This window comes from Triticum aestivum, chromosome 2D (genome assembly GCF_018294505.1).
Source record: "Triticum aestivum cultivar Chinese Spring chromosome 2D, IWGSC CS RefSeq v2.1, whole genome shotgun sequence".
NCBI lineage: Eukaryota > Viridiplantae > Streptophyta > Magnoliopsida > Poales > Poaceae > Triticum > Triticum aestivum.
The window spans coordinates 341,118,403-341,131,865 of record NC_057799.1 but is presented as its reverse complement, the minus strand read 5'-3'; the positions used below and the strand labels follow the sequence as shown (position 1 = coordinate 341,131,865).

Genomic DNA, 13,463 nt, shown 5'->3' with positions numbered 1-13,463 from the left:
GTACTTCCTCCGTTCCTAAATATTTGTCTTTCTAGAGATTTCAATCAGTGATTACATACGGAGCAAAATGAATGAATCCACACTCTAAAATATGTCTATATACATTCGTATGTGGTAGTCCATTTGACATCTCTAGAAAGACAAATATTTAGAAACGGAGGGAGTATGTACTAATTAGACCAAGAACCAATTACAAGTGGTAGTCATTTGCCCCTGATTTCAAACTCTATGTGTGACCTTGCTAGTTCCATCGATCTAACCTGGAAAAGAGCACGACACACACATGACCACAATAATATTCCCTCCGTTCCTAAATATAAGTCTTTTTAGAGATTTCAAATGAACCACAACGTACAGATGTATATAGACATATTTTAAAGTGTAGATTCACTTATTTTGCTCCGTATATAGTCCCTTGTTGAAATCTCTAAAAAGACTTACATTTGGGAACAGAGGGAGTAGAACAGAAGGCAGCAACCTAAAAATGGAAGGAAAGAAGCCCTCCCCAACGGTACCCCAAATCACACAAGCGCACAATATGAAGCGAGGCACTCCTGCAAAATTAACCACCTATCGTTTGTACTCCCTCCGTTCCAAATTAGTTGACTCCCATTTGTCTAGACATGAATATATTTAGACACTAAACAAGTATAGATACATCCACATTGGAACGGAGGGAGTAATACATAGCGAAGGCAACACACACCGTCTCCGGAGATGCGAATGGAGCCACGGCAGATCACAGCTCGAAGGGCGACATGCCACCCCCAAATCACCTCCTCTCCGGCGACCTCCGTCCCCACCATATGAGCTGGCCGTCGGCCGCCGCGAGATTTCTTCCCAGCACGGTCCTCTTTCCCCACCGCGCGAGCTGCCGCCTCCAATCCCACTGGTCATCGCCGCTTAGAAAGAGGTGGCGGGGAGTCATGAGGTGTCAAGGAGAAACCTAGGAAGGAGGAGGGGTTGCAGCGATGGCTCGGGGCAGGGAGAAGAGGGATGCGGTGAGATTAGAGAGCTGGGGAGGAGGAGCGACGGCGGAGGCTCAGGTCAGGGGAGAAGATTTTCTGCAGAAAGAGAGTTTTTTCCCACGGTTCACACATGCCCACCTGATTTCAGCGCCTCACCGGTGGGCCCATTCAGTACAAAGACCCAATCAAAATCGAAGACACAAGGCCAATCGATCACGTGGATCGCTCCTGGGCGTTTGTGACCGATATAGAAGATGTGTTTACGGATTGTCTTGGCAGCCTCGGTAATATTTTGAAGGGCTCTACTCCATATTCACACCGTGGATGCTCCCACCAGCATAGCACGGTCACGTGACCGGACACATGCCGCTCCATCACTGGTGCTCGGCCTCACCCACTAAGAGCATTTCCAGCCGTTGGCCCTTCAGGGGCGCCTAAAATCGCCGCCTGGGGTGAGTCAGCGCAAAAAAGGCTCTATGACGAGTTGGTCCCCAGCCGCCCGGTCCAGGACCGCCCCAGACGCGTTTAAAAAAGGCAAAAATATAGCAAAGTTCGGCGAAGTTCGTCATATATTACATAATAGTCGCGGATTTTTATTACATAATATATCTAATTAAAAAAGAAACTGGCTAAACACGGAGTAGTCGCCGTCGTCGCCGTCGTCGGGCTTCTCCTCCTTGACGCGGCTGTCCCTGGTGGACCCCTGACCGGCGTCGCCAACGCGAACTGGTGGCGGCGGCGCGTCGTCGTCGTCGCTGTCCTCGATGACGACGACTCCTCCTTCGTCGCGGCCCCGGCGGCGCTGCGCGAATCGCCGCAGGGCGGCGCACTGGCGCTCCCTCGCCATCTTCAGGGAGTCCACGCGCGCCCATTCCAGGGCCGCGTCGTCGTCGAGCTCGACGTCGCCGCCGTGCTCCGTCGTCACCGCGGGGAGGCCCGGCTCCGTCTTCACCGCGGGGAGGCCCGGCTCCGTCTTCACCGGCGCCAGCCCCGGCTCCGTCTTGGGCTTGACGAAGCGCGGAGGAGCCGACGAGGAGGCGCGCCGGCCGCCCTCGTTGGTGATGATGCCGGCGGACGATGCCGGCGCTGTGAGTGCGCCGGCCGAGCGGCGTCTCCGCCGCGGGCTCGGCCTTGACGCCGAGCAGCGCCGGAGTGCCGAAGGAGTGCGACGAAGAGCGCGAGGAGGAGGAAGAAGAGGAGGCGCCGAACCTCCTGGGCAACCATTGCCCGTCGCGTCGGCGGTGAGCCGTGGCCGTGACTGCGGCCCTCGCCGGGGGGTATGCCAACGGCGGGTCGTTGCCGCCCTCGAGGTACGTCAGAACGCCCTCGAGGGTGCGGCCGGGGACACCCCACCACAGATGGCGTCCCTCGCTGTTCTTCAGGCCGGCCACCACCGGCGCGTCGTTGGTGGACGCCGTCCTCTGCTGTTGCCGGCGCTGGAAGTATGCCGTCCACGCCGCTTGGTTGTCGGCGGCGTACTCGGGGAGGGCGAGTTGGGCGTCGGTGAAGGAGGCGCGCACGACCTCGACCTCGTCGGCGAAGTAGGACGGTTTCGCCACGGCGTCGGGCAACGGGGGAATGGGCACTCCCCCATTGCTGAGTCTCCACCCCGGCGACCCGGCGCGCATGTCCGGCAGCGCCGGGATGTTCGCCTGGAACAGGAGCCAAGACTCCTGTTCGCGGAGCGAGCGGCGGCCGAAGCCGTTGGCCGCCGCCTCATCTTCGGGGAATCGCTCGGTCATCGGGAGAGGGAGGGAGGGAGAGGGAGGGCTCGACGACGGCGCTCGGGAGAGGAAGGGCTCGACGGTGGCGCTCGGGAAAGGTAGAGCTCGGTGGCTAGGGCTAGGGCTGGTGTGGCCAGAGGCGAGGGAGGCCACCGGCTTATATAGCCGCGCCGCGCCCGTGTGTACGCGTGCGAGGGAGGGAGGCGTCGGCGCGCCGCCCCGTGACGCGCCACCCGTGAGGAATCAATGGTAAGGCTGACTGGCGCCAGCCTTGCCATTGATTCCCCGCGGGAAACCGAGACGTTGGGGGGAAGACGACGCGCCGTGTCGCTGACGCGCCGGGCCCGCGGCTCTTTCGCGCCAAAACCGCTCGCCCCGGCGTCCCCGAGCGCCCCCAGCACGCCGGGTTCGGCCTGGGTCCGCCGGCGCTAATTTCGACCCAGGCCGGCGAAAATCGGGCTCCTGGGAACGCGACTGGACCGATTTTTCGACGCCGGCGCGAAAAAAACGTCTGAAGAGGCCTTTCTGGTGGCGCGGCTGGAGATGCTCTAAACTGCACTGCTCTATATGATACTAACGTCTTACCGAATCCCTGCTATCGCGGGCCAGGCCTCAAATCCGTCAATGGCGTCCACGCCCTCCCTCACCCTCCTCCTCGCTCTTGTGCTGCCCCTCATCCCTCTCGCCGTCGCAGCTCCGGAGAAGCACCTCGTGACCCACCTCCCGGGCTTCGACGGCGCCCTCCCGTCCAAACACTACGCCGGGTACATAACCGTGGACGAGAGCAATGGCAGGAGGCTGTTCTACTACCTGGTACTGTCGGAGCGTGATCCGGCCGCCGACCCGGTCGTGCTCTGGCTCAACGGCGGCCCCGGCTGCTCCAGCTTCGACGGATTCGTCTACGAGAACGGTCTGGATTGATCTTATTCTTACCTCTCGTCGGGACCGGCAGTTTCTTTTGTTATCATCTTGTGATTTTGGCTGGGATGACCCGACCGGTGCCCTGTTCTTTGCTCAGGTCCCTTCAACTTTGAGCGTGGAAGCACTCCCGGAGGGCTGCCCAAGCTGCACCTCAATCCCTATAGTTGGTCAAAGGTAATCCGCACACCTGATTCTGAACACAGTTTAGGAGCACAGGCCTACCCTGCAGCAGCCTGCCCAGAATTTAGGAGTACTAATCTTGTTCAGCTCTACTAAATTGTCATAGAACGAGCAGTATTTTTTTCCATGCCAAGTGATTGAATTAAATGTGTCATTGAACTGGAGTAACTAGGTTTCAAGCATGATATACCTGGACTCCCCTGCCGGTGTTGGGATGTCATACTCATTGAACAAATCGGATTACACAACAGGTGACCTGAAAACCGCAGCCGATGCGCATACCTTCCTTTTGAAGGTAATAATCTCTGCTTCAGTTGCGACAATTTACACGACATAATTCAAGAAACTGGATGCTGATTTTACTCGTTGTTGCAGTGGTTCGAGTTATACCCAGAGTTTCAGTCGAACCCATTCTACATTTCCGGAGAGTCATATGCAGGGATATACATTCCTACACTAGCTGATGAAGTTGTCAAAGGTGGATTTTGTCACTCACAGTGAGTAGATTATTCATAGTTGAGATCAGAGGTTTCTTACATCTCATCTTTACGTCGTTGCAGGGACACAGAAGGCTCTGAAGCCAAAAATCAATTTGAAGGTCATTCCCACTAACATTTTATTTGTCGCAATTCAGTTGCGCATGCGAAGTTGTGTGTGTGAGCTTACAGTCTGAGGTTAATGTTTGCATCCAGGGCTATCTAATTGGTAATGGAGTAACCGACTTAGACTACGATTTAAACTCTTTTGTGCCGTTTGCACATGGGATGGGTCTCATATCAACCGACCTGTTTGAGGTGTTTTGCTTCGTCTTGTTTCTGCATAATTGCCGGTGCCATAAGTAGTTTCATCTGTGGACAGATAGCAAGCTAACAATGACTTGACTGTTGCCCTGTTTCAGGATGTCAGTGCTGCTTGCCATGGAACATTCTGGGGAAAAGTTAATGATGTATGCCAAGAAAAGATAGATAGAGTCCGTTGGGTAATGTCCATGTACCGGAGCCTGTAAACCGACAAGCAAATGCGCAACCTTCCAAATTTTGTAAGGCCTCAATTTGTGTTTTCATCTGCAGGAACTGAAAGATCTGAATACGTACAACATTCTTGCACCATGCTACCACCACCCTGAAGTCCAAGAGACAGCGTTCGTGAACAGCAGCTTGCCATCAAGCTTCAGAAAGCTAGGTGAAACAGAGAGGCCTTTCCCAGTGAGGAAGAGGATGGCGGGCCTTTCATGGCCTCTCGGTCTTCCTGTGAGCAGTGGACATGTCACGCTGTGGCCTGAGCTTGGCGGTAGATCACTTCCATGCACGGTATACAATTTGTTGTTTTCATTTTCCATACAATACATCATTTTCATAAGTATGCTTGGTCCTCTCATTTATAATAATTATATGTCCTCAGAGTGATGAACTTGCTACTATATGGCTGGATGATGAAGATGTAAGAGCTGTCATTCACGCCAAACCGGTATGATGGTTGGTTGGTTGATGCGAGACAAATTAGTGTGAATTTAATCCTAAAACTGGCACAAATTAACTAACTCTTGTTTGTCGGGAACAACCTCGATCGAAATTGGCACATCAGAAAAGCTTAATTGGATCATGGGAATTGAATACTGCAAGAATAGACTACACTCATGATACAGGCAGCATGGTGGAGTATCACAAAAAATTCACAGCTACGGGATATCGCGTACTTATTTACAGGTATGGGGCACACATGCAACTTGATCATTTGACAATATTAACATCGAGTAACTTATTTCCTGCAAAAGAAGACACCGGTTAATATATGGAATCAAGTTAGGGTGAAGGCTCAGTAGAGAACAGGTTGAACTAGTAGGGAATAATACATTTAATTGTCCAAGCAAAACTGACTTTTCTTAGCAAAGCAAAACTAACAGATTGGTTGTGCATAACACATTTTCTGCTTAGGGTTATTGCTTAATAGAACAGAAGAGAAAAAAATAAATCATATTTGAATAGGATAGCGAAGCACAAGTCTCAGATCGCACCAAATTTCTTCGATTCAATGTAAAGAATGTGAATATAACCTTCAGGAGGAAACAACCTTTCAAACTTTAGTCCTACTATTTATTGTGGGTAAATTGGTTCAGAAATAATCCTAGACTCTTGGTACCTGGAATAGAACTTAGTTTTTATCAATAAGGATACTTGTCATAATAACCTTTAATTCATATGCCTACATTGATGTACTCCCTCCGTCCCAAAATTCTTGTCTTAGATTTGTCTAGATACGGATGTATCAAGTCACGTTTTAGTATTTGATACATCCGTATCTAGACAAATTTAAGACAAGAATTTTGGGACGGAGGGAGTACATGTGTTATGCTTAAGGCATAAAGTTGTCCATTTGGAATGCTTAAAACGAACGGTGGAAACACAATCATCAGAGAAAATCAATGCTTCAGCTACAAAGAACGAGATATTAAAAAAAGTATGGTATATTCTGTTGTGGATTTTTGGCACTATGGGTCACAAATTGGTCAACTTTTACAACTCACAAGTGTGTAATTTTTTTTTGTGAATAACTCACAAGTGTGTAACTTTGTCATTTGTTAATGTTCAAACTTTTCGCAGTGCACACTTGTGTGATAAATTTGAAATGTGCAGCCTCCCCTTTTTTGCAACACTGGTTATGTACCCATGCTCACCTTTGCATTTTTACGATATGTAATCACTTTATTGAAAAAGAAAAGATGTTTACCAACTTTTGGGTGTGTAATTGTACAGTGGAGATCATGATCTATGTATCCCTTTCACTGGAACGGAGGCATGGGTCAGATCATTAGGCTACCGAGTTGTCGATTCATGGCGACCATGGCACTTTGGGGGGCAAGTTGCTGGGTATGATGTTCTACCATTTTTCTATACAACTGTACATCTTTCTCCTTGATTATTCACCATTCACATATGTTTCTGGTTTAGTTATATATCTGCCATCTGATGCGCCAATTGACAGATGACAAGAACTCTCTCTAACATAACTAGCAGTCATTGAGAACTGAACACCTGCGAGAATTCAAAAGCAATCTAGATTAAGAAAAGGAGCTACATCCATGTTTTTATCACTATATATATTTTTGAAACGGGGGCAAATGTTTTGCCTTGTCTCACTAATTAAGAAGTAGAGTTAGCCGGTCGTTGACTTGTTTTGGGCTTCATGTTAGGATTAACAAAAAAAAAACATGTATCTGAAATGATTTAAGTCATTTTGTCTTATGCGACTGCAGATATACACAAGGCTATGATCACAATCTCACCTTCCTCACCATAAAGGTATGTAAGCAAGCTTTAAAGTCCAGCTGGAGAATCTAGCATATTAGATTGTCGTTTTCCATCTTCAGTGACATGCCAGATGCCATGTCTGAACCAAACTTAAATCGACAAGAGTTCATCATATGGCTGAGGGTTTTTGACTAGTTAATCATGTTTCAGGGATCTGGACACACTGTTCCTGAGTACAAGCCCAAAGAATCGCTGGCATTCTACACCCACTGGCTGTTTGGAGAAAAGATCTAAATGAAACAATCAAATTTTGTAGACATGTATCTTATTTTTTTTTCCTAGCTGTTTTTATTGTAGATTTTGATAAAGACTGTAACTGAACCTGTTTTCAGTGTGAAACCCACAATCCAAGGCTCTGATAAATTTCCGCCTACATTCTCTTGCTGAGCTTTAGAAACGAACTGTCTTAACACAACCATATTTCTACACCCACAAACACCAGAAAAGCAGATGAAATAGACATAAAACTGGACATTAATGTTACACCAGCGACATGAGAACTCATGAACCAATCAACTTGAACTTGTCCAATGACAGAAGCCTGAAGATTCATCCAACACACTATGTAGTTCACAGAAAGTTTTGGCTGCCTAATAGGAGTAAAGGTACTCCATTAAGAAGCATCATGATGATCTAGAGAAATACTACTACCTCCGTTCCAAATTAAAAGATGTTTTGGATATTTCAGTATGGACTACATATGGACTGAAATAAGTGAACAAACCACTAGAACACATCTACATACATCTAATTCAGAGAAAAAACATGCTATAATTTGGAACGGAGGGAGTACCAAACAAGGCTTCTGCCACAACAAACCATACCATTCCTCCCAAAAGGACACATTCAGCACCCAGTCAGCAGCGGACAGCACCTGCTATGGCTATCAGGCACCATGTGGCGATGTGGCGAGCTGTTCATATGGTTTGCCGGCAACAGCAACTACAGTGAATCACAAGTCCGTATATATGAAATTGAGAATAGACCAAACAGCAGGTTACACTGTTGGTTTCGGAGAAAAGCAGCAGCATTCAAACAAAAAATTACACAAGTGAACCTTCACTGTCTCGTGCAGAATGTATACTTAAAATGACATCAGAAACACACTGAAGTTACTTATTGCGATCATCCTAACCCAGAAACGTTTTCGCTGGAACAAGTTCATTTACGAAGGTATCCATGTCGGAGAAAAACAGCAGAGCCATCCCCAGAAACTATCAGCAACTTGTTACTGCAACCCACGCACACATCAACACTACAGCAGCTCCATGTCAGCTGCAATGGCTGAACCATCGGCGTAAACAGGGTGGAGAGTGTGCCCAGCTACAGGTTCGACATGAATCCATTTCCGGCCAGTCAGCTTATTCCGTTCGAACCGCACATGGCCTTCCTTCAGAGAGAAGAGAGTGTGATCCTTCCCCATGCCAACATAGTTCCCAGGATGGAAGCGGGTTCCTCTCTGTCGTACGATGATGTTTCCTGGTTCCACTTTCTGGAAAAGTAAAATGAGTGTAAACTTTGGAGAGCAGTATGAGATCATTTTCCTTTTTTTGGCTATACTAATGAGATGAGTACAGCGACTACCAATGTTACAATGTATGGTATGATTAAAGCAGATGCCAACATATCAAAAGTATTAGCTATTTTCATGTGATTTAGGAAATTATTCAGCTAATCTGGTTCAAGGCCATGAACAAGAAGAAACATCAAAACCATAAGGAGCACTTTAAGATGGTACCTCTCCACCAAATTTCTTAACACCCAGATACTTGGGGTTAGAGTCACGGCCATTTTTCGTTGACCCAGCAGTCTTTTTTGTGGCCCAACGCCTAAAGACCAAGCTCATTCCTCCAGATGTCTCTGGAATTAAGTACATACAAGATAAGGATCAGGCCACTTGTTCAGAAAAGGAAGAAGATATAAATTCTAAACTTCGATGTCACAGACTGCCTAAAGCCTAATCTCATTACCTGTTGAGCTAGTGTAGACCGGAACATTTGAGATCAATTCTTTGATGTTTACTCTCCTGAAAACTGATGAGAGGGCCATCTTGCTTGCGACAGTTTACCTGTAGTCACTATTAGGATTCTCTCAAATATAGACATTAATACAGTACTGTGGACAAAAAACAAATTATACTCATGCATTGTGCCCTTTTCTGCATTCCATGGTGATTAGTTTTTACATTACGTTGTTATAATTTTACTAAGCTAGAGAGTCAACCTATAAATGTCCAAATGGTCTCCACTAACCTAGGTTCTGCTATGTTAATACTATTGGTGAGGGGGATTAATCGAACAGAAATGGTATTTTGGACATTTGAGATACTGAGATGAGATCAAAATACAGTACGGGGGCGGGGGCACAAGCACGGGAAGCAGCAATAGCAGCGGCAGAAGGCAGCAAGCAATTGAGGAGGGGGGAAGACCGAGGAGCCATGGCCAGGGAAGATACCTTGCTTGCGGACGGGGGAAGGCTGAGGCGACGGGCGATGGAGGTGGAGGCGGCTCCCGGCGGCGGCGCGCTCGTGCACAGATGCGTCGAGTGAATGGATCGTAGCCTTGGTGGAGCGAGACGAGGACGAGACCTGGGCAATCTTAAGTGGGCCGGCCATGGCGCAGCCCATTTAGTCATAGTTTTTCTTAATTTTTGGAAACATTTTTTTGTCTAACATGTTTTTAGAAAGGGAAACGTTTGGGAACGACACGCCGGCCGAAGTTTCGGCCGGTCACCTTCATCCACGCGCGTGTATCCCTCTTCCTTTCTTCTTTATTCTGAAAAAAAACACCGCATCCCTCATTCATGGCGGACTGCAGCCTTCGCCCACCCCCTCGCCGAGCGTCTTTGACCAGATTCGCGCTGTTTCTCCAAGCCAGCGAGCCTCCCCTGCTGGATCTGGTCCGTCGGCCGTCATGGAAACGCCCCCCCCCTTCTTGTCAGCACGGTGGAGATCCCCTTCCCGTCAGCACAGGGGAGACCCCCTTCCCGTTCCTCACATGTTTCTCCTCCGGCGAGCTTGCCACCGTCTCCCACGCCACACCCCTCGATCCCCTCCCCAACCAGCGGTGATGCAAACAGTCTCCATGGATGCGCCAACACCACCTTCAATCCCCCGGCAGCGAGATGTTACAACCCCTCACGAGAGATGCTACAACCGGCTTTGTGTTTTGCTTCAACCGACCGCTGGAGTTTTGGTTGCTAATTTTTTGCTACAACCCTATTGGATTTTTGCTACTACGGTGACGACAATTTGCTACATTCCCGAGGGAGAGTCAACCCATGTGGTGGGCGGCTCGACGCGGGGCAGCCGTGATAATGCTGGAACCGGCTCCGAGATTTGCTACAACTCGCATTTCAAATTGCTGTAACCATTGTCACAGTGTTGCGTTTTTTGCTTCAACCAGCCGCGGCATTTTCTGGAATCGGCACTCAAAATTGCTGCAACGGGCTATTTTTCCTTTCTTTCCAAACGACACCCATGGTGACCATGGCTTGGTGACCACGGGACTTTGTTGCAACTGTAGTTAGATTTTGGTACTATCGGAGAAGTTTTTTGCTACATCCATTCAACGGCGTTGACTGACTGGTGGTCGTCGCCGACGCAATTCCGTGCAGCGAGCGGTGAGGGGCGGGGATGGAGCTACAACCGGAGGGGAGCTATAACCGCCGCCGACGGAGCTGCAACCGCAGGCGCAGCTGTTGCATGGGTTGAGGTAGTTTTGACTACATTCATTCAACGACGAGAACGGTCGGCGAGGGTGGGACCGACGATGAGGACGGCCACCGGAGGGGACTACAGGCACGGCGACGAGGACCCTGAGCGGGAGTTGCAGATCCAACCCGAGAAAGAAGAAGACATGGGTGAATCAATTTTTTTTTTGCCCAGATCCATTGGCCAAGCGGCTCACATCCAATGGCTAGGGCGGGACCGGCCGAAACTTTTGGCCGGCGCCTAGCGTTTGCGTTTTAGAAAAAAAATATGTTGGAAGATTTCAAGACAAATGTTGAAATTTTTATGTCAAGCAATCTGTAGGTCATGTTTGATAGCAAAGTATTTTCTTATTGTTATGAGAATACTACAGCTTTTTTAGATACCAATAGTTTTATTTACTACTAAAATTATATTACTAAAACTAGAGTCCCACGGGCCACGGCCACAAGAAAGACATACCAGCATCGTTGAAGCCCATGCTTTCTTTTTGTTGGGACTACCAAAGACAAGCAATATATGGTCGTGCTCGTGCGTCGACGTCGGGGCCTCCGGGCGTCATGTGGCCGTATCGGCATTGCAAGGCAACAAAACACACACAAAATGAAAGAAAACCACGGGTGCCGCTCGGAAGAAGCAGCGTAGTAATCCGCCTCTCTCCCATGTCTACGGCGTATGTAAGCGCGCGGTTCCGGTATGTGGACGGCGTGGCTGCTATATCGGTTGTCCCCTCCCGCGGGAGCTGCTTGTGGGAGCTGCAGGCCGCAGTCTGTGTCTTGATGATCCGGTCAGACCAATTCCAACACAACGCATGATTCCAAATAAACGTCCGTTTCATTCATTTTTTATTTATTTGAAGTAGGAAAACGGACACAACCGTCTGTTTGCGGTCATGCACCCATTGGTGCGTCCAACCGGCACGACTCACCCAACACTTGGTGCGTTTTGGACTTGCATTTGTGACAAAAAACCCAAATAGACTTGCAAATAATACAAAAATATAAATATAAACATTAAAAGGCCACACCGGCCGCAGTACCCAAGTTCATAAGTAAACTAAAACTTAATAAAAGACTTAAAAACAAGATAAAAATGGCCGCCGCCACCGTTGTCTCCATGAGCCCCGCTTCTACGCGTCGTCGTCGCTGGTGAGGTCGACGTAGGGAGGTGGCTGTCAAAGGTGGGCTGGCAGCTCCTGCCAGACCGGAGGCGGCGGCGCCTGCACCACCACCTCCTGTGGCTCCTGCCCCGGCGACCGCTATGGCGTGGCTGACCATGTGCCGACTCCCACCGAGTCGACCATTTTCGACGCCGTGCACGACTAGCTCCACCGCTGGCCCACCAAACCAGGGTTCCACGCGGCGAGGGGCTGCTCCTCCGGCACCTCCTCCTTGAGGCAACGTCCAGCTCCGGGATGGCCACGTCGCCGGTCACAGAGAGGGCCAATGCGGTTTCCAGGCCATCCCATTGCCGCTCGTCGTGCGTGTTCATGGAGTCCTCCATGACACGCCTCATGAGCCAGGCCTCCTCCTCCTCGGTCATGGGTGGCGGCGGTGGACGGGACGGCGGTGACGGTGAGATGCCGTGCACACGCCTACGGCCGCACGCTTGGGGCGGGCTGTTTGCACGAGCCGGGCGCGGTGCGCGCGGGCTCGGAGGACGACCGACAAAGAAGGACCGCCGTCACAGGTCGTGCTCGTCGCGGAACCACGTGTCCCACAACAGCGAGTCAATGGCGTACCTGGAGTCTTGCCGGAGATCAGGTGGCAGGCGGACGCGAGGACGGTTGATCTCTTCATGGCGGGTGCGGCCGCTCACCGGCACCGCCGGGATTGGCATGCGGTCCGCAGAGAGATGCCATTTGTTTGGCAAATGGATATCTCCCCACAAGAGCTGCGTGGATGTCTCCCAGTACCGGCGGCAGACGTCGGCGTGGACATAGGGCCTGTTGCACTGGCCAGCCACCGGCGGCGCGATCTGAAAGGCCGGTGGTACGGGTGGCGCGGATCTTCTGGAGCCGCGTCGCCCAGAGGAGGAGCCGGCCTCGTGGTCGTGCTTCCCCTTGCTGATTCAATGCCAGCCCATGGCACTGGCGGGGAGGTGGGCGACTGGGGGTGCGGCGGCGCTGGCTAGGGTTTGCTCGCTCGTGTTAGGGCTCGAGGAGGCAGGCCGGCCAGGAAGTGGAAGCTGTGGATTGGCCGGTCTACGACTTCCACACTAAGAAGGACGACGACCCCTCCGCACGTGTGAATGACAATTGGGGCCCGCCTCTTGTGCGCATTGAATTTGGGCGGTGGAGGTAGGTGAACCGCCGCCACGTGTCCTCGAGGCGGACGACGAGCAAGCGCGTGCCCGTCCCTTCGACGTCCGTGTGGCTGCAAATCCAGCGCATGTTTGCGCTGAAAATGGGGCGGGCCGGACGCGAAATGGACAAAATTTGCGGATGCGGCCGCGCGTAGGACCGTGTCGTATGTCCGTTTTGACCCAAATGGACACGAGCGGACATGATAGGGTTATGCGTTGGAGTTGGCCTCGCCATGATCCCGATAACGCTGGAGGCGACGCAGATGGGTATGCAGATTCCACATAGGCGTTGTCCAAGCGAAGTTTCTTCTCTAAAATTCGCCGAGGGAAACTTCAAGAAGATTGGCCC

At 50.5% G+C, this 13,463-nt stretch overlaps 2 protein-coding genes across 4 annotated transcripts; one reads left to right on the top strand and one right to left on the bottom strand.

The window, feature by feature from the left end:
- The first annotated feature begins 3,271 nt into the window (after positions 1 to 3,271).
- On the top strand, positions 3,272 to 7,474 carry LOC123053055 (serine carboxypeptidase 1). Of its 2 annotated transcripts, XM_044476438.1 has the most exons (13): positions 3,275 to 3,602; positions 3,711 to 3,787; positions 3,966 to 4,088; positions 4,169 to 4,271; positions 4,354 to 4,391; positions 4,486 to 4,587; positions 4,692 to 4,772; positions 4,864 to 5,103; positions 5,195 to 5,260; positions 5,378 to 5,499; positions 6,547 to 6,660; positions 7,047 to 7,092; positions 7,252 to 7,474. In XM_044476438.1, exons 1-13 carry the CDS (start codon positions 3,317 to 3,319, stop codon positions 7,333 to 7,335), a joined length of 1,482 nt encoding a protein of 493 aa, XP_044332373.1. In that variant the 5' UTR covers positions 3,275 to 3,316; the 3' UTR covers positions 7,336 to 7,474. The 2 variants fall into 2 exon arrangements, with proteins under 2 accessions (XP_044332374.1, XP_044332373.1); XM_044476439.1 differs by lacking the exons at positions 7,047 to 7,092; positions 7,252 to 7,474 and having other exon boundaries at positions 3,272 to 3,602; positions 6,394 to 6,639.
- A 575-nt stretch (positions 7,475 to 8,049) lies between these two features.
- LOC123049305 (50S ribosomal protein L27) lies at positions 8,050 to 9,702 on the bottom strand. 2 transcript variants are annotated; one of them, XM_044472241.1, is made up of 4 exons: positions 9,556 to 9,702; positions 9,072 to 9,169; positions 8,840 to 8,961; positions 8,050 to 8,593 (listed from the first exon to the last, which is right to left on the bottom strand). In XM_044472241.1, the coding sequence occupies exons 2-4, from the start codon at positions 9,148 to 9,150 to the stop codon at positions 8,357 to 8,359; spliced, it is 438 nt and encodes a 145-aa protein (XP_044328176.1). In that variant the 5' UTR covers positions 9,151 to 9,169; positions 9,556 to 9,702; the 3' UTR covers positions 8,050 to 8,356. The 2 variants fall into 2 exon arrangements, with proteins under 2 accessions (XP_044328176.1, XP_044328178.1); XM_044472243.1 differs by having other exon boundaries at positions 9,072 to 9,178; positions 9,556 to 9,692.
- Positions 9,703 to 13,463: the final 3,761 nt, after the last annotated feature.